The 20,168-nt window shown below is 43.0% G+C and overlaps 1 protein-coding gene and 1 long non-coding RNA gene across 2 annotated transcripts; both read left to right on the top strand.

The window, feature by feature from the left end:
- The first annotated feature begins 327 nt into the window (after positions 1-327).
- LOC120450764 (homeotic protein deformed) lies at positions 328-10,907 on the top strand. Its single transcript, XM_039633904.2, has 5 exons — positions 328-1,586; positions 2,016-2,116; positions 2,183-2,360; positions 9,621-10,000; positions 10,204-10,907. Exons 1-5 carry the CDS (start codon positions 779-781, stop codon positions 10,507-10,509), a joined length of 1,773 nt encoding a protein of 590 aa, XP_039489838.1. The 5' UTR covers positions 328-778; the 3' UTR covers positions 10,510-10,907.
- A 3,303-nt stretch (positions 10,908-14,210) lies between these two features.
- On the top strand, positions 14,211-16,407 carry LOC120450766. Its single transcript, XR_005616324.1, has 4 exons — positions 14,211-14,333; positions 15,117-15,320; positions 15,390-15,488; positions 16,164-16,407. It is a non-coding gene; the product is annotated as an uncharacterized LOC120450766 (long non-coding RNA).
- Positions 16,408-20,168: the final 3,761 nt, after the last annotated feature.

Here is a 20,168-nt window from a genome sequence, read left to right as displayed (position 1 = left end):
AATATTCTATGCCTTGACTGTTCCCGCGACTCAGAATGGGTGTGACCAAAGATCTCGCCGTCCTGCTTCAACCTCTATGCTCTATGTTAGTGGTGGAAAATGGCGTACGAGCGAAGGGTGAGAAAAAGCGAACAGAATGGCTCCCGTGGCTTTGCTTGTGTGTGTGCTGTGGGCCGTCCTTCGATTGTTGCGGCAGTGAAAACCCGTTTTGATGGCAATGGCGGTGAGAGAGAGTGAGCGAGAACGCGAACAAGAAAGAGAAGAGTGGTGAAACAGGTTCGCTCGCACGGAGAGTTATCGCCAGCGAGCATAACAAAAAATCGACTCGAATGGAACGGTTCGTGTTTGCAGCGCACTCGTAAGACCGAAACGTCCGACTTTTCTCCCTGTGTGGGATTGAAATTCATAAAGCAAACGTTTTTTATAACCGGAAAATAGCCCCAAAATCGAGTTTCTCAGAATTACAAGGTCCCACGGTTTTCAAAAGGGTCAAAAAAGTGCAAACAAAGTTCAATAGTTATCGAAACAATAGAAGTGAAAATACGGAGACAACGGGAGTCTTCTAAACCCTGTTTAGTTGAAAAATTAAACAACAAAATTATTTTTAATAACCAACACAACCTAAAAGAAACCACTACTTATGCAAGTAGTGCCTCTACTAAAGGCAAAAACTTCGGAATATGTGCAAACAAAGTGATAGTGCCCAGGAAAAAATCTAACAATAAAAGAATCCCCAGGAAATCGCAACCGAAAAACTCGATCCTACAGATCATCCGCCATGAGCTCTTTTCTCATGGGCTATCCGCATGCTCCACATCATGTTCAAAGTCCCATGTCCATGGGCAATGGCTTGGACCCAAAGTTTCCTCCGGTGGCCGATGACTATCATCACTACAATGGACACTATTCGATGACCGCTTCTACGGGCCACATGAGTGGTGCCGTCGGCGGCGGTGCAGGTGTTGGGTCTGTCGGAGGTGGTGGAGCAGTTGGGATGACGGGTCATCCGCATTCCATGCACCCGGCGGACATGGTCAGCGACTATATGGCGCATCACCACAATCCTCACAGCCACAGCCACAGCCACTCCCACTCGCACACCCACTCACTACCGCACCACCATAGCAACAGTGCGATATCAGGGCACCACCAGGCATCCGCCAGCGGATACAGTTCCAATTATACCAACGCCACTCCGCCCGCACATCCGCACTCGCATCCGCACGCCCATTCGCACCAGAGCCTCGGCTATTACGTGCACCACGCCCCCGAGTTCATATCCGCAGGAGCGGTGCACTCCGCCGATCCCACGAACGGGTACGGTCCGACGGCAAACGTTCCAAATACGAGCAATGGCGGTGGTGCCGGTGGCGGAGGCAGTGGCGGAGTGCTCGGGGGTGGCGCAGTGGGTGCATCGGCAAATGGATACTACGGCGGGTACGGTGGGGGCTATGGGACGGCGAACGGAAGTGTGGGCAGCACCCACTCCCAAGGACACTCGCCGCACTCCCAGATGATGGATCTGCCGCTCCAGTGCAGCTCCACGGAACCACCGACGAACACGGCGCTGGGGCTGCAGGAATTAGGTGAGTCAATACTACTAGAATTGCAGTTATCTCCTGGAATTCGTTAAGAATTGATAAGTACCATTCCAATAAACTATATCTTTATCTTATATTCGATCTAGTGTCGAAATAAAAACGTCATTGTCTCATTTGTTTAATATTGCTGTTCTCGGTGCTGGTAATATTATAATCACCCAATGTTGTCTAAAGAAATCCCCTTTAAAGTTATATTATTTTTAATATTATTATTATTTTATGTATTTTTACATCCAGATCTTCTAATTAAAAATTGATTGATTCTAATTAAAAAATGATTGGTTAGTTGCATATGCCTAGAAAGCAAAGAGAGAATATCTTAAAATAATAGTTATGTTTTTAGATTAATAGAAGTATTGATAATGATTGAACTTCAATATAATACTAAAATAAAATGATATCCATTCCATGCAGGCCTAAAACTAGAAAAACGCATAGAAGAAGCTGTACCTGCCGGGCAACAACTGCAAGAGCTGGGAATGCGGTTGCGGTGCGATGATATGGGATCCGAAAACGTGAGTACTTTGTAAGAAATATACCAAATCAGAATGCTTAATCGAAGCCTTGATTGACTTGTTTAGGACGATATGTCAGAGGAGGATCGGCTCATGCTGGATCGGTCGCCAGACGAACTGGGCTCCAACGACAACGACGACGACCTCGGGGACTCAGACAGCGATGAGGATCTGATGGCGGAGACGACCGATGGAGAACGGATCATCTACCCCTGGATGAAAAAGATCCATGTGGCGGGAGTGGGTAAGTTGAAAGTTTCGCTTTGTCTCCTGCCTCTGCCCCTTCACGTCCATGTCGTGTCCCATTTTTCGGGCTATGCTAATTAAATTACTTAGCTGCCAACACCCACTTGATTTACTGACAGGCCCCTGTAATGTTCGGTCCTGGGCGAAATACGAAATGAAAATAAACAAAATAAAAGCCAAAGATACCAGCCAACTGGGTAACTTAAAAAAGAAAACTGCTACTCCAAGCTCATTAATCAAAATCAAGAGTGCCACGCCTTGTGTCGAGGGGCGAACCGTGTTCACCAAACGACAAGTTCCTGTACATAATGCTCCTATATAATATAATGCACATAACGTTGAGTGAGTTCCATTCGCTGCAATCAGCACTTCAAGCGGCTTCTGGTTGTAAGGCCTCTTCAGAGGTTCTTTCAGCACTTGAACTGATATAAAATAAACTTCGACTGCTGAATGCTACTTGGCACCGTAAGGCATCATAAAACATCATCCTGGAAATGTAGTATTGAGCTGCCTATACGGTTTTCTATTAAATTCAATGAAACGGGATGGAAACATTTTTGTCTAAGAAGAAGCAATCGTTAAACTAAGCTTTCAAGTTATTCAATGATACAAAAACTTAAGCTCATTTATGACATCAGTTGTTATACAAATAATCCTTACGGCAATATCCTTTCATAAGCTCAGTCCCGAGAAAATAATTTCCAGGCATAAGTCAGATAATTCAGTCATATTCTAAGGCAATAAGTCAGAGAACCTATTCACAGTCGTATTCTAAGGCCTACAATCACAGCTTTTCGATTCATTCTCGACAAAAAGAAAAAGAGGTTTGCAGTATTGAGTAAACTTGGACGTGGAGAACAGGTTTCTTACTTGGTTCCATTCACCAGATCCAGAGACCGACTGAATGGACTCAGTTGAGTTGACCTGGAAAAAATAATTACCCTTAATTGTCACACCCCAAACGGAAAATTCATTCAGCCATGTGTCGATGTGTTACCAACAATATCTGATGGCCAACTGTAGATTGTCGTCGCTTATTGTTTTAATAAAACTGAAATGCGAATGCCTCGGGGCGGCAAGTTGGTGACGAATGCATTTCCTAGTGGATCGGATGAAGGGCTGAAAGTACTGATAGATGGCTTTTTAACTAGCACAGCACACAGGAATACTCCAGATCGACCATAACCTTGACCCAAATGGGTAATGGGTAATTATAACGTTTCGCTTAACGCCACTCCGACTTGCTCATTGTCAAATGCCTCATCGGTTCATTGGGCTCCCGGTACCCACTACCGATTTACTTCACTCCGGGAATTTGTCGTTTCACTGAAAAAAACTATGGTACATAATGAAAAGTACAAACTAAAAGAGTTTTTGAAAACATGCGTCATTTTCAATAAGCCAATTAATAATTCAAGATGAAATTTAGTGTTACAGAAACCGGCGGTCTGAAATATAGAGCAATGGTTTTACTATATTTTAATATACATTGACACTTACATTTTATAAGTGCCACTAAGATGCCGCTTCTAATATGTATATATTTTATTTAAAGACATGGACATTAAAATGAGGGCTACAAAGCCCACATTTGTTTTTCTTAAGTGTGGACCGTTTTTTTTAGTGTCAGCATCAAAAACAAACATCAAAACGAAATACTGAAGTAGTGCGGCGGACAGCGAGACAGACAGGCAAACGCTCGCTCAGGGGCATATTTGAGACAGTCGCAAGGTACACCATACCACCTTATCTTCGGGCTCATACTCGGATTCCGATTCCGATTCCAATCCCCCGCCCCTCCCCCTCCTTCGGTTGGGTATAACTCCGACTGAGTGACGGATGGTCCGTGTCATTTGATGTTAATGTTGTGACATTTATCATGAGCGCACGACCACGAGAACAAGACGGGGCTTGATTATCGCCAGTGCATCATCTCAGCCAGCGTCTTGGCATTCGTGTCCGTCTCCATCTCAGTTTCGTTGTGCCCCAAAACTCAGACCCGTGTCCCCGTGTCCCCGCCGGTGTCATGTTGTTCCCTTTACAAATGACTTACACTCGCTTAGCACTTGCCCGAAACTAAGGCCCAAACTATGAATGCCTCTGATGTGGCGTGTGGTCTCTTGCCCAATTTAATTTATTTTGGCCCTACGGCGGCCTGAAACTTGTTTCAAACTTATGCCTTCGTCGAATAAAAGAAGCAGAGCTAGGTGTGAATCGCATTCACAGAGCAATTTGTGGATTATTTAATAGCTGCCATTAAAGGTGTTGAAAGGTTGTGAAAAGTTAATGGAACCGGGCAGCATCTGGGTTGCAGTTAATAAGTTAAAAGTGATTAAAAATAATAAATAGTACGCTCATACTACGTTGGTTTTAATTAAATAATAACTTGAAGTCTATATTTAAAAAAACTAGCAAAATCTAGATTACAATTTCGAGTCTATTTGATTGCATCATTTACTTAGACTTCAATCCTAAAGTAAATCTATTACATTTGATAACACAAATTAAAATTACAAATTTAAGCTATAACAGGTACACAAACAGTATTATTAAAACAAAATGTAAAATTATGTTTTAAGGATTTACACGATACTTTAATGTAATATGACCAAAAACGTATTTTGTAGATGACCACATGCTAATGCCTCCACTGAACGGAATAAATTCTGTGCGAATACTTGACTGAATAATATTGATTTCATGCACGAAGGCGACCCAAGATGAGGCGGCTAAAACCCGTACAAATTTCGTGTTTATAGAGGGGAAGATACTGAGCTATAGACACGGTATAGCCGCTTTCAATGAACAGTGGAACGTAAACAGCCTTGTACCTGAATTTCAATGGCAAGTCCACGATTAAGTTTCCACCATGAGGCAGAGTTTGCCTGAGAGTCACAGTTACCCGATGACTTGCGGAAAAGCCTCCGAGACGGGCAAAAAAAGTGCAAGCCGCAGCTACAGATACAGATACAGATACAGATTCGGATTCAGATACACGAGGCTGAGCCGCAGATGCTGTAAAAACTCGGCTGGAATTGCGCCTTTGCAGGAGTGCAAATCAAAGGGAAAGGGGGTGGTATAGGGCGCGGAATCAGGGGAGTAATCACCGACGGCCCGGGGAACGACAATGATGAAAATGACGCAGTAAAAATTAAGAAGTTCGCCTTTATGACAGATGGGGCACGAACAGCTGAGTCTCAGCTGGATTCTTCACAAAGCATAATTAGCGATCCCTGTTGACTCGCTCCTCTCTCTCTCATTCTCTGTATCTGTCTCTTTCTCTTGGACTCCCCTTATTGCCGTCTCTGTTTTGGTTCGGCAATTTACGCCAATAAAGTTCTCTGGAGCTGTGCAAATTATTGAAATTGGCTTTAATTAGCGGAGCTTTTATTGCCGCTGCCACACTCTGCCCATTGTCCAACGGGCTATGCACAGATATAAGAAATATGTATATACGAACCTGGTGGGGTTTTTCGTGGGTTCTCGCCTCGAAAGCAACGAATCTCCAAGGTCGTTTTACGCGTTCTCCATTGTTCGCCGGTCTTCGAGTTTGAGTCGTGAGCTTCTTAGCTTGACTTGTCTTTCTTCTGGTACTCTGCACATTGGCGTCTTTTCGTTTTCGGTTTCGGTTTCGGTTGATGTTACGAATCCATTCTATTTCCATTTCGTTAGCACAACAAAGAGAATTCATCTTGGGACAAGTGCAAAATTTTCAACTTAGATGAATAACATTGTTGATGGTCATTCGACTGGTTTCTTTCATTGTTCAGTGTCAGAATAGAAAGTAAAACGAATACTTTTAAAAATTTGGAAATCGGTAGCAAGATAAACGTTCCAGTTAAGGTAGATCTTACAAAAAAATTAAAGACTTTTTTTGTATTTAATTGAAAGTCCAGATAAAAGATCATCTCCTAACATCAGAAGACAGCCTCTACCATAATAATAACATTTTTAAGCAGTTACTTTGTATTTTAAGTAATACTAAAAAATACAAATTTGCTTTAAGGGCATCTTTCCAAGTTAAAGTTAAGAACACAACAGAGTAGTTCTTTGCACTACAAAAGTACATTAAGTGAATTACAAATCCCTGATGCTAAATTTACAAAAATCAATTTTTAAAATACTCCTTCATGTCGTCCTGGGTTATTAGTATCGGTCAGTACAGCGAATCATATTTTCACTTTGGCTAAATTAACATATTTAACTATTTAGTTGTGCACTTGGCTTAAGCCATTAAGAAACGCTCAAAGTATTTGCGTTTAAATTAACAAAATTCGAGTTGGAGAACGATTCTCCCACAGCTCGGCAACCAGTTCAAGTGCTGCGGGTACTTTACTTTGGAACACGATTCTACACATATGTAAGCGTATATATATTTATGTTATATATACACGAGGGTTTGGGTGTTCTGCCCGTACTTGTGTAAGTAGCATGAGCTCATGTTTATTTTTATTATTTGCCTGCCACAAATTGCAAGTCACTTGACAAGCTGCTGATGCAGCTCCCGCTGTTGTTGAAATGTTGACTTGCCTTTTTCCCCATCTCGTTGTTGTTGTTGTTGTTGTTGCCATGAGCTCACACACTTTAATATAAGAAATAAAAACCAAATCCGAGATCCAAGTAAAGTTTTAAACTTAGAACCCAGCTGGATAACGCGGCGTATGCGCAATCTCCGTTTGGGCATTCATTATCGAAGACCGAATATTAATTTCTTGGCATTTGTTAGCTGCATTTGAAATGCGATTTCCTTCATAGGTGAACAGGTTTTCGTCGTTTTTTCCACGCCGGCTATAAATGTGTTTGATGGATGCTTATATAAATGAAGTATGACAGCCGTTAAATATTTTCGGCTGATTTATTTCTATTTTTCATTACAATTGTTGTTGTCTTTGCGGGTTGGCACGAGTCAAATTTCTTTTTCGGATTAACCGAAGATATTTACGCACTCTCTGTTTATCGGCTTCGCAATTAATCATTTATATTCAGGCATCTTCTTGATTCGAATTTCGAATGCGAAATGAATGAAGTAAAGAACCGAAGCCCGGAAGTTGTCTGTTGGCCACCGCACCTCAAAATCGGGTTTGTTTAAGCCCACAAATGAGGCCGCCAGACAACAGCAGATTATGAAATAATGCCTGACATAGTTTTTATCCACTCTCCCTCGCTCTGGCTGAATGAAAATGTAGAGTCACAAACGCATGATAAATCATATGAAATTTTGGATGGGACAAACATGCCGACAGCCTGACTCAGAGCCCCGAACGAAAGGGACAGCTGCTGCATACGCAGGAAGTCCACCCGCGGGCGCCAATTCATTTTCGCAGCTCTTTCACCAGCTTTTACACCTACCTAACATCCCCTCTGAGGAACGTCTCCCCTGGGGCTTGTGCAATCTCGATTTCCTTGGCCTTGTATGATTTGGCATTTTCGTTAAATTGGCTGCCATTCTGGCCGGTCTTAAATGCAATTGGCACTATTTCTCGTTTTCGGTTTTCGGTTTTCGTTTTTCGTCTTAAGCCATGACACTGCGATTTTCTTTCGCCTGTACTGAAGTTCTTCCGCTTCGCACAACCACGCAGTTTCGTTATTTGTTAAAATGTTAAAATGAAATGATACGCACTTATTAAAAACGAATTAACGCAGCATGCCGCCGCCGCCAGCGCCTACTTCTTCGAGCAGCTGACATTGGAATCGATGTTGTTTCGTTATCTGTTTTACTTCCCTGCTCCTTTGGGTTTTTGTAATTGATATTGCAGTTGGCTTGGTTTGGTTTTACCACTATCCCTTGTAGGTTTTCTTTAGATTTTAGATTCATGTTATTTTTTGATTTTCCCTAGCAACCATCACCAATAATTGATGGATTAAACTTATTAGACCAAGGTGATGGTATTGTTTTTCAAATTAAGGCTATTCTTAAAACATTCAATAAATTGCTACATATTTCATTCATACAGCAAAAAGAAAATTTAATGATCTGTGAGGCTTTTCAAAATCTCTTGATGTCCTTTCTTTCACCTCCCAACTCAAACATTTGACCTGCCACTCCGGCACAAGAAAACAAAATCAAAACTTGTCAGCAGCTCTGCAAAGCATTTGTCCACTTCCCCACTTCAGTACATCTGCAGTGACCTGATCCATGTTAGTTCACATTTTTCTGATGGACCACCCAGACCAATGGACCAATGGATGCCCCACTCCCCTGTTTTGGGGGCTGTCTGTCAACGGTTGCCTGGACACATATCATTAATCTAAGTTTCGGGCCGGCCGAGCTGGGATTGAAATATTTCTATCAAATCGAAAGCTGTCTGTCACAGAGCAATGAAATTTTTATAAATGCACAACTTCGAACGGGAAGTGCGAGGGACTGTAACTCTGATAGAAACATCAGCGGAGATGGTAGCAAATTGAAATTGATGGAGCGCGTATAAATTTGGATGTCCATCTCGGACGGGCGGCAGGTGCGAGGCATTTATCTGGCGGCGATAAAAAATTAAAGAAAACGGAGTAGTAAAGGGGAGGGGGAGCGGAAGGATGCATCCCTCAGATGTGTTTCATTGTCCAGACGGGAAAACTAACTGTGGCCGCGTAATTTTTCGGGAGGCCCAAGGACGAGCTCTGACATCCTGGCAGTTGCGCGCCATTTGATTTTGATTAATTATCCTGCTCCCAACTGACACGGCTCTTTCTTGTGCCCGCGGGCTAGTCCTGTGACCCGTAACCACCCCCTCCCCCTGCGCCATCCGCCACCCTCCCCACCACCATTCCCTTGTCCAGTTCCAAGGTGAAAGCGAGAATAACTTTGGCGGGAGCCTTTTAAGGGTTGTCAACTTATCTGGGAGATTTATTGAGAACTTGGCCCGTTTTGGAACGCAATTTGAAGTGTATTAATTGTGGTACCCCATCGCACCCCCAATATTGTTAATATTCTCCGATCATTAATTATGAAAATCCCGCATCCTCTGCGAGGTACACACGGCGAGTTAACTTTCGTAGGTTGTGAGCAATGCCCACAGGCCGGCTTACTGTTTACGATGCATTTACAATTCTTGACCCAATCTTAGTTAAATATAAACTTAAATTATATAATATTGTTTAAAAAAAACTTGTTAAATGTCAGAAAGACTAAAATGTTACATCTTTTTTACGAAAATAACTTGTAACGCTGCGGCAGTCTTTATTTTAAAATAATGCCATGATTTTGATTTGAAAATTTTGAAATTTAACTGACCAAAATGTACTTGCGTCTTTCTCTGTGCAGCGAACGGGTCTTATCAGCCGGGAATGGAGCCAAAACGCCAACGAACCGCCTACACACGCCACCAGATTCTGGAGCTGGAGAAGGAGTTCCACTACAACCGCTACCTGACGCGTCGGCGGCGCATCGAGATTGCCCATACGCTGGTTCTGTCGGAGCGGCAGATCAAGATCTGGTTCCAGAACAGGCGCATGAAGTGGAAGAAGGACAACAAGCTGCCCAACACCAAGAACGTGCGCAAGAAGACGGTGGACGCCAACGGCAACCCAACACCGGTAGCAAAGAAACCCACCAAGCGGGCCGCCTCCAAAAAGCAACAGCAAGCGCAGCAGCAGTCGCAGCAGCAACAGCAGCAGGCGCAGCAGACTCCGGTGATGAATGAGGTGAGTGGAGCGTGTTGAAAGACAACAGGAACAGGCACTTAGGGCCGTCTACTCCCCAGATTCGGCACCCTTGCGTGTGCACTTATTAATAATGCACAGTGCACTAAGTCTGCAAATAAGTCTTAGCTTAGATTTAGCTTAGTACACGATAAAAAAAGTTTATATTTATATATGTTCATTTTATTTATAAATTATCGTTTCAGTGCATTCGTTCGGACAGCTTGGAGAGCATCGGTGACGTCAGCTCGTCCCTGGGCAATCCGCCCTATATACCGGCGGCACCTGAGACCGCCACCTCTTATCCGGGATCTCAGCAGCACCTCAGCAACAACAACAACAATAACAACAACAATGGCAGCGGCAATAATAATAACAACAACAACCTCAACAACAATAACAATCAAATGGGGCACACGAACCTGCACGGGCACCATCAGCAGCAACAATCCGATCTCATGACCAACCTTCAGCTACACATCAAGCAGGACTACGATCTGACGGCCCTGTAGAATCAGCAGGGATATCTTCAAGATGACTTCAGCGTTGTAAAATAGTTACCCCTATAATTCTTTGTAGATTTTTTGTGTTTCATTTCGAATCAATAACCTTGAACTTCAGGCAAGGTTCAAAACAAATCGGAGTATACAGTGAACGTAGTTAGTTAAGGACCGACCATTAGGTAGACGATTCCCATTTTATAAAGTTGTAATCCCAATTCCCCACAAGTGTTGTATATGAGTTTTACTTAAGCACCCTAGGAGTCAGGTTTAAGAGTTTGTATAAAGCCTAGAACGATTCGTCATAGCAGATAAGTGGCATAACTTAGCTTTAGAATTGATTATTTGTATATCTAAGATAACTATAAATATCATTAAAGAATGTAGTTGGCATCTGTTGTGCATCTCTAGATGTATGTAACTTCGTACTTATATTTTATTGATACAAATAAAACCGCTAACGAGAAGTATATCAAAATAAAGAGAATATATTGTAAATGGAAACAAAATGAAAAGCATTCTTCTTAATATGCCATAATAACCATTTCAGCTAATTTATAAACTAACAACTCAAAAAATTAGTTTGAATGAATGAGTTTAAGAACCTCTTTGGCTGGCAGCTTTAAAGATACAATTGTTAACCCGCCTACTCGAGTCCAAGTAGAAGATATGCACCCTTGTGCGCTCGACTATAATCCGCTGATTCATCATCGCTCATTGTCAACTAATTAGGACAAATTTAAACATCATGGCCCCAACGCTGCTGGGTAGCCAAATTCTGAGTCAATTGGAGATGAGCTCCTTTGTTTGGGGGGCATTTCGCGCTAAAGAATTCAACAGGCAATTGTTGGCAATCAGCGTGGCCAAAGGAGAAGAGGAGCTGGCTCTCCAAATGCTAACAAGAGTTCCTAATTAAAAATCGAATCGCCAATGATTGATCACATCCCATTGGCACCTGTTGGCTTCTGGAAATATGTTCAACAAGAAATCGTCTCCGAGACTGCGGAACCTTCGGGACCAAGGAGTGTGTGCGCTAAACTGGTCTTAGCTCACTTCGCCCGAATCGGAGAATCGGCTCGAGGCGAGGTCCTATTGCGAATTGTGGCTGGTTAGTCAGGCGTGGCCTCCGTTGACAATGACCCAAGCCCACGTCGCCAGGAGAGTGTCCACCGACATGGGGACATAATCAATCTACCCCCGATCCCTGGCAGTGGATTGCCGGCTTGGTACATGAAAACACTCTTAGCTCTTAATTTATCATTGCGAAATGATCAGTAGTGCTCCTTGGGCCGCGGGACCCAAAAACTGGAAATTGCGCACACTCTTCCACAGCGATAAAAGGCTTAAGACCTACTTATAGACCGGAACGACCCAAGAACTTGGCCAGGGAGCAGGCTAAATAACTGGGAAGTTGCCTCGAGGTCGGGGACGATGTCGAAATTAGCAGCTCAAAGTGATTACGAGAGCATGAGCACGTGTTAGGGGAATAATTTAACACTTTGACAGGGTCCTTCAGAGAGGGAAAAAAGAACTGAAAAGGGAACACATAATTATGACCAACAGAAGCTTCACTTGTCACTTGTCCCTACCAAGGACCCACCGCGCACAGTTCTTTTAAGAGCTGGATTACTCTGAAGTCCTAGTAAAATACCTCTCCACTTTAAAAATTTATTTTACCAATAGATATAGTTCTAAATAAAAAAAATAAGGTAAGGGTTTTTCGTTCTTTTACTCTTAAACTGCAATTTCTGCCATTTCTCCCACCACATAATCCAGAATTCGCTTGCTTAAATACGTATGATTCTAGGAAATATCATCCATTTACCACAAAGTAACGAACTCACACCTACTGGTAACAGCTGGGGGAGATCTTTAATCCTGCATCCATTTGTTCTAAATGATTTTTAATAGACCAAACTCAGCGCAGCCATTCATGTAGCCATTTATATCCCACAGCGGCTTCAAAGAGCCAATCCATCGCCTGGCCACTCGCATGCCCAACATAATACATGGGTTAATGGTTACAAATTAGGCTGGATCGCTTGAAGCCAGCCAACACGCAAGTGGAGGGGAGTGGCAAGGTGGACCAACCGCAGGCATCCTTCGAGGCGGACTGGAATCACAGTCTTTGTTGAAATATTAGTTCCGCGATTGGAATATTGGTTGCCTATTTTAATCAAAAAACTGCTCAAGAAAACTTTATGGAAGATTAATAATGATTATATGCAAACTCGCAAATAAAAAACTCGATTTAAGTAAAGTAAACAAATTTAGCCGGACACATTTGGGGTATTAGAAATAAAATATAATTTTACGTTTTAATTAATGCATAAGAAACGGAAAAAACACATTTCAAAAGTATTAAAATATTTTGAATGAACAGGAATGAATATCCATTTATCTAAATACATACTCGATTTTAGGCCTTTATATGCTATCTACAAGAAGCGTTTCCATTGCTAATGTGCTGACCCAGGCTGTTTGAGAAAGGAGACTAAGCTGCCAATTTAATAAATGGCCAGGCATTAATTAAATCGAAAAGGAGAGAGAACACACAAGAAAAAGGGAGGGAGGACTGGAGTTGCGACTTGAGTGATGAGACTTGATTGATTCCTGCCGAGGGCCACACTTGAGGTGCATTGTTGCACATAATTGCGGCTCTGGCCTTGGCTGCACTTTGATTTATTTATGCGGCCGCTCTTTGTCCCCTGGAATTTGTTTCCAATTCAAAGTTAATGAGAATTGATGCCTCTTCAGCTTTTTGATACCACTCGTTGTTGGGCTTCGGTTTGTTTTGGCATTAAATGGCCTACTAATTGGCAAGGTGAAAACAATTAGCTGACATTTCTTGGAATAGTCCACAGAGTGGGGATCAAAAACAGTAGCCAGCAAGACCAAAAATGTCCTGCGGCATTTATCAAACGGAGTACGGGAAGAAGTCAAACTGGAATCCCAGTATCTTTTATGACCCATATCCCAGTATGTCCCATATCCCAGTAAGGGGGCTGTGAATCCTTTACCGTTCTAATCCCTTCACTTGTGCCGCCCGACGGCGCGTGGGCGTTTCGGCGGGCGTGTCGTTGTTTCCGTATGCAAAAATGAAATTAGCAACAGTAGACACAGTAATTGTTCCGCTTTGTTTCGTGCCTTTCTGCCTGCGAGGTCCTCGGGAAAAATGTGAGTTGGTTTAGGCTCTAATCAAAGGGTTAACGCAGTGGGCCGGGCCGTGTCCCTTGACTTCTGTTGGGATAATCCTGGATGAAAGAGGATGAGACTGGATTATCCCAAAGGTAAAATATGCCTTGACTACCGCTGCGAAAAGTCAAAAGTTAAGAATATTGTGCAGCTTGAAACCTTAGCGTTTAATAATTGAGAAATAACTTCTTTCATCTTTTTAATCGAATGTAAGATTCATATCATATACGCGATATATATATACAAGATACATATCAGACCTAAGTGCAAACATTTTGAAACTTATTTCATTTGTTTTTGCTAGTTTCTTTTAATGCCGAGAAGCAAAAGTATCTGCGGTAATTGACGTTTGATCATTAATCAAACTGCACAATGCAGCAGCACACTTTTCTTTTCATTTTATTTTAGACTTTTTCTATTTCTTCTGTTCTAAATTTCCATTCGCGTTGAAAGAAAAATACTTGAATCGAGAAACACATTTTGAACATTATTCGTTCCTAACTTACAAGACTCAGCCTGCGAAACAATTGTCAACACCTTTTTACAAAACAAAAGTCGGTTTTTTATATGTTCTATCCCCGGTTGGCACACTGCAATTTATTAATTATGCAACGGTGAAGTGCAAATATGGAATTTTAAATGTAAGTAATTTTAACGTTTATTGCAGTCCGTGAGTTAACTATTAATTTTAAGATAATTACTGATCGAAATATTTAATTTTTCGTTTACAATTTAGAGCTTTGTATTAGTTTTAAGACTGCAGGTCAAAGACAGTACAATATAACATCTGATGTTGCAGAAACCATTTTTGTTTTGAAACGGTTTCTTTTACTGTGTATCTATCATGGCTGCCATCTGAAGGCATTGTATTTGCTACTGACAGCCCCTTGACAAGGCTATGGCAGCTGGAGACGACCTGAAGGGTCCGTAAATCCCCATATATGATGTGTCCTCTCACCCTCATCGGTCACATCCACACTCACTCGTCCGTCAGCCACCCTCGCCCTAAGATTTGACGACCCTGGCGCCAGAGTGAAAGTTCCCCTTGAACGGAATCCAAAAAGGACCCAGATGAAAGTAGCAATTCCAACCATTTGCAATTTTTACCCTCGTTGCGGAGTAAGTGTGTCTGTGACAGTGGCATTTTTGATGAAATTTTATTCCGTTCACATAGACGTCAATGTCATTTCAGCCGCTCGCTTAGTTCTTCGCCTTGATGTTCTTTTTTATGCCCTTTCCTGATTATTCCGTTGACGTGCACTGTCTCAGACACATCCAAAAAAATATCTAAACACTCGCATGAAACACTATTTTTCGTCACAGATACTATATATATTTTTTTTAATTTATACTGCAAAATTTGATATTTTTTTTTTTGTTTTTATATTTTTTGCAGTTAAAACATTTTACCATTCACTTTACAGACTCTTACATCATATTAAGTGATCCCAAATGTTGTTTTTAGTACGCAAACGGCTTACAAGATGATTTTTGTTATTTGGCCTATCGAAAGCTGTTTATTTATACTGCGGTCTATAATTAAATATAAATTGGTTTGAACGCATTATTTTTTGTTCGAGTTTACCTACAACTCCTACGAATTCGCCTTGTTTTTTTCGAACTTGAATGTAAGATGTAAAATGTATCTACACACAAATACAGAGCTTAGCTAATACACAAACCTGATATTTTTACAGATCCTTGGAAAACGGAACGACAGCACTCGACATCTTTAGAAAAACAACCCCTGAGAAAAACGGGCGACTGGAACAAAAGTTTGTTATTTTCCTATATAGGTACAGAAAACGAAAAAATAAGCTGCAGGTACACTGCTTGCTTTTAAACAGTAATGTACAATTTAACATTAATGGTGCTGATCTTTGCTAAACCAATTATAAATTATTATTAATTGTTTTCAAGTAATTTGCTGGCATTTTGTTAAATGGAAAAATAAATAATAAAACCAAAAAAAGTTTTACGTGTGGGTGTGAAACGAAACGACAAAATATCAAAACATTTTTATACCCGTTACTCGTAGAGTAAAAGGGTATACTAGATTCGTTGAAAAGTATGTAACAGGCAGAAGGAAGCGTTTCCGACCATATAAAGTATATATATTCTTGATCAGGATTAATAGCCGAGTCGATCTGGCCATGTCCGTCTGTCCGTCCGTCTGTCCGTCCGTCTGTCCGTCCGTCTGTCCGTCTGTCTGTCCGTATGAACGTCGAGATCTCAGGAACTACAAAAGCTAGAAAGTTGAGATTAAGCATACAGACTCCAGAGACATAGAAGCAGCGCAAGTTTGTCGGTTCATGTTGCCGCGCCCACTCTAACGCCCACAAACCGCCCAAAACTGCCACGCCCACACTTTTGAAAAATGTTTTGATATTTTTTCATTTTTGTATTTGTCTTGTACATTTCTATCGTTTTGCCAAAAAACATGTATTTAATCATATGAACTTCGCACCCAGCACCCCGCACCACGGACCCCGGACCCCGGACCATGGACCCCGGACCCCGGACCCCACAACTTGTTTTGGTTAAATTTTTGTTACATGTACTTCATTACACCCCGGACCCCGCACCCTGGACCCTGGACCACCCAACTTGTTTTGGTTAAATTTTTGTTACATGTACTTAATTACACCCCGGACCACGCAACCCGCACCACGGACCACGGACCCCGGACGCCGCACCCCGGACCCCGCACCACGCAGCCCGCACCACGCACCCCACGCCCCGGACGCCGCACCCCAGACCAAGCACCCCGGACCCCGCACCCCGCACCCCGGACCACGGACCCCGCACCCCGCACCCCGGACCACGGACCCCGCACCCCGGACCCCGCACCCCGGACCCCGCACCACGGACCTCGCACCCCGGACCCCGCACCCCGGACCGCGCACCACGGACCACGCAGCCCGGACCACGGACAACAGACCCCGCACCCCGGACCCCGCACCCCGGACCAAGCACCGCGGACCAAGCACCCCGGACGCCGCACCCCGGACCCCGCACCACGGACCAAGCACCCAGAACCAAGCACCCCGGACCCCGGACGCCGCACCCCGGACCCCGCACCACGGACCCCGCACACCGGACCCCGCACACCGCACCCCGGACCTCGGACCCCGCACACCGCACCCCGGACCACCCAACTTGTTTTGGTTAAATTTTTGTTACATGTACTTCATTACACCCCGCACCCCGGACCCCGGACGCCAAACCCCGGACGCCGGACCCCGGACGCCGCACCCCGGACCAAGCACCCCGGACCAAGCACCCCGGACCAAGCACCCCGGACCAAGCACCCCGGACCAAGCACCCCGGACCCCGCACACCGGACCCCGCACACCGGACCCCGGACCCTGGACCCCGCACCCCGGACCCCGGACCCCGCACACCGGACCCCGGACCCCGCACCCCGGACCCCGCACCCGGACCCCGCACACCGGACCCCGGACCCTGGACCCCGCACCCCGGACCCCGGACCCCGCACACCGGACCCCGGACCCCGCACCCCGGACCCCGCACCACTGACCCCGCACCCCTGACCCCGCACCCCGCACCCCGGACCGCGCACCACGGACGCCGCACACCGGACCAAGCACCCCGGACGCCGCACCCCGCACCCCCCAACTTGTTTTGGTTCAATTTTTGTTACATGTACTTCATTACACCCCGCACCCCGGACCCCGGACCACGCACCCCGGACCCCGCACACCGGACCCCGCACCCAGCAACCACGCACCCAGCACCCCGCACCCCGCATAGAAATTGATAAAAAACAAGAGAGTACGCTATAGTCGAGTTCCCAGACTATCTGATACCCGTTACTCAGCTAGTGGAAGTGCAAAGGAGAAATTTCCACACTGACAGTTTTTGGTGCGGTAGCACCCCGCTGAGTAACGGGTATCAGATAGTCGAGAAACTCGACTACAGCGTTCTCTCTTGTTAAAAGTGTGGATGTAGTAGTTTTGGGCGCTCAAGTGGGCACGACAATATTTTTTTTGCAAATCGAATTTAAAAACTAACTTACTTGATTAAGGGAAAAATGAAAAAGAAAAAACTTATCTCCAAAGTGTGGGCGTGGCAGTTTTGGGCGGATGGTGAACGTTATAGTGGCCATGACAACAAAAAACAAACTTGCGTTGTCTCAACTTTCTACCTTTGTATGGTTCCTATGATGGGGGCGTTCATACGGCCATGGTCAGATCGACTCGGCTCGTAATCCTGATCAAGAATATATACTCTACTAGTAAAGGGTATAGATTAATCTTTAATAACAATTATTCTTTATGAATTTTAACGAATCTAGAATACAGTTCATCTCCATTTGAAATAATTAGCTAAATTGATTGTCAAAAGTTTTCGTGAATGTTAAAATTCCTCGACCAAGAACAAGAATTTTCCGTTGCATGTGTATTGAACTGGGGACATTTTCGGAATGGCAGAAGCTTATAGACAATCTCTAAATAATATTTGGTAGCAACCGTGTATACCAATTTATTGATCTACTGCCATTGCCCTTTCTGGAATATTTTTCATTTAAGAAGAAAATCTTAGGAACATTATCTTGTTCAACTGTGCTCTAAAGAAATTTTAATGGATGAATACAAAAATCATTTTTTTTTTATTATTTATTATTCTTTATTTCGCGGCATTACAAATAAGTTCAGATCTTGTGGGCGAAAAACATAGTCAGAAGATTATTATAACAGATGATTTATTACTACTGATTTTGATATAGAAATTGGTTTTGCTAAAGCTATCCGAAATATATAAAATAATTGCTCTATTTGTTATACCCGTTACTCGTAGAGTAAAAGGGTATACTAGATTCGTTGAAAAGTATGTAACAGGCAGAAGGAAGCGTTTCCGACCATATAAAGTATATATATTCTTGATCAGGATCAATAGCCGAGTCGATCTGGCCATGTCCGTCTGTCCGTCCGTCTGTCCGTCTGTCCGTCTGTCCGTCTGTCCGTCTGTCCGTCCGTATGAACGTCGAGATCTCAGGAACTACAAAAGCTAGTAAGTTGAGATTAAGCATACAGACTCCAGAGACATAGAAGCAGCGCAAGTTTGTCGATTCATTTTGCCACGCCCACTCTAACGCCCACAAACCGCCCAAAACTGCCACGCCCGCACTTTTGAAAAATGTTTTGAAATTTTTTCATTTTTGTATTAGTCTTGTAATTTTCTATCGATTTACCAAAAAACTTTTTGCCACGCCCACTCTAACGCCCTCAAACCGCCCAAAGCTGCTACGCCCACACTTTTGAAAAATGTTTTGATATTTTTTCATTTTTATATTGGTCTTGTAAATTTCTATCGATTTGCCAAAAAACTTTCTGCCACGCCCACTATAACGCCTACAAACCGCCAAAAATTGTGTTTAAGACTCTCCTTCTCCCTTCCACTAGCTGAGTAACGGGTATCAGATAGTCGGGGAACTCGACTATAGCGTTCTCTCTTGTTTTTACTTCTGGTGGTGCTCTGCTTACACGGTCTAAACTTCTGAACAAATGAGGTATCCGGACCTAATGGGCAAAGCATGTGATTCAAGTGTCGTCCTATGCAAATTGGGCAAACTGCATGGACATTTTAGCAGAACTGCAAACTTTGACAATCCTCCCCACACGAACACAACCAGATTGACTTGACCCAAATGCCTTGTTAGAACGCAGACATAGATACTCCACACACATACAGCCAAGTAGCAAGGAACAGCCCCACACCCATTTGCGAAATTGTAATGGCAATTTGTATGCAAAATTGTCAGAATGTAAATTTCATGCAACACATCGAATAAATTGAAGCCGGCAGGAATATAAATGAAACCAAAAGAATTCAGCAATAATAAAGAAGTGCCCCATGTCCGGTAGCAAGAAATTTGAAAATAGCTGCTTAATTCAATTGAAGGATGTGAAAAGGCTTGGTGTTAGCACATCGCTAGGGGGAAATTTATTCAGAATTTTTTAATACGTTCGGCAGGGTAAGTGCACTGTGTGCATTACAAACATAAAGTACCACAGTCAAATTGAATTGAATTATAGTTTTACTCGGTTAATAACTTTTAAAATATGTTTTTATTTTATTTTTTTGTAACACATATAACATATATCTAAAAAAAAAAAGTACCAAAATTTGCGTCTCTAACTTTTAGGAATAAACTCTAAAAAGATTACAAGACTCCCATACCACCAAACCTATGCGTTGGTTCTATTACCCAGCATAAATACATGTCTACAACCTTGATTGCTTAATAAAAATTTAAGAAATTAAAGAATGTGGCTTAAATATATTTGCTCATTGAGTTCGTTATTATGATTGACTCCATACAATTAAAAATAAAACATTAATTATTGTTCGTGTTCTAATCTAGTTTATAAAAAGCATAACTGATAAGTTTTTGGAAATTCGTTCGCCATTGAATCACTGGCATTGAAAAGTGAAACTTTAATACATCGAGC

Source organism: Drosophila santomea, chromosome 3R (genome assembly GCF_016746245.2).
Source record: "Drosophila santomea strain STO CAGO 1482 chromosome 3R, Prin_Dsan_1.1, whole genome shotgun sequence".
NCBI classification, from domain to species: Eukaryota; Metazoa; Arthropoda; class Insecta; order Diptera; family Drosophilidae; genus Drosophila; species Drosophila santomea.
Note: the sequence above shows the minus strand (reverse complement) of the source record. Positions and strands in the feature narration are given on the sequence as shown.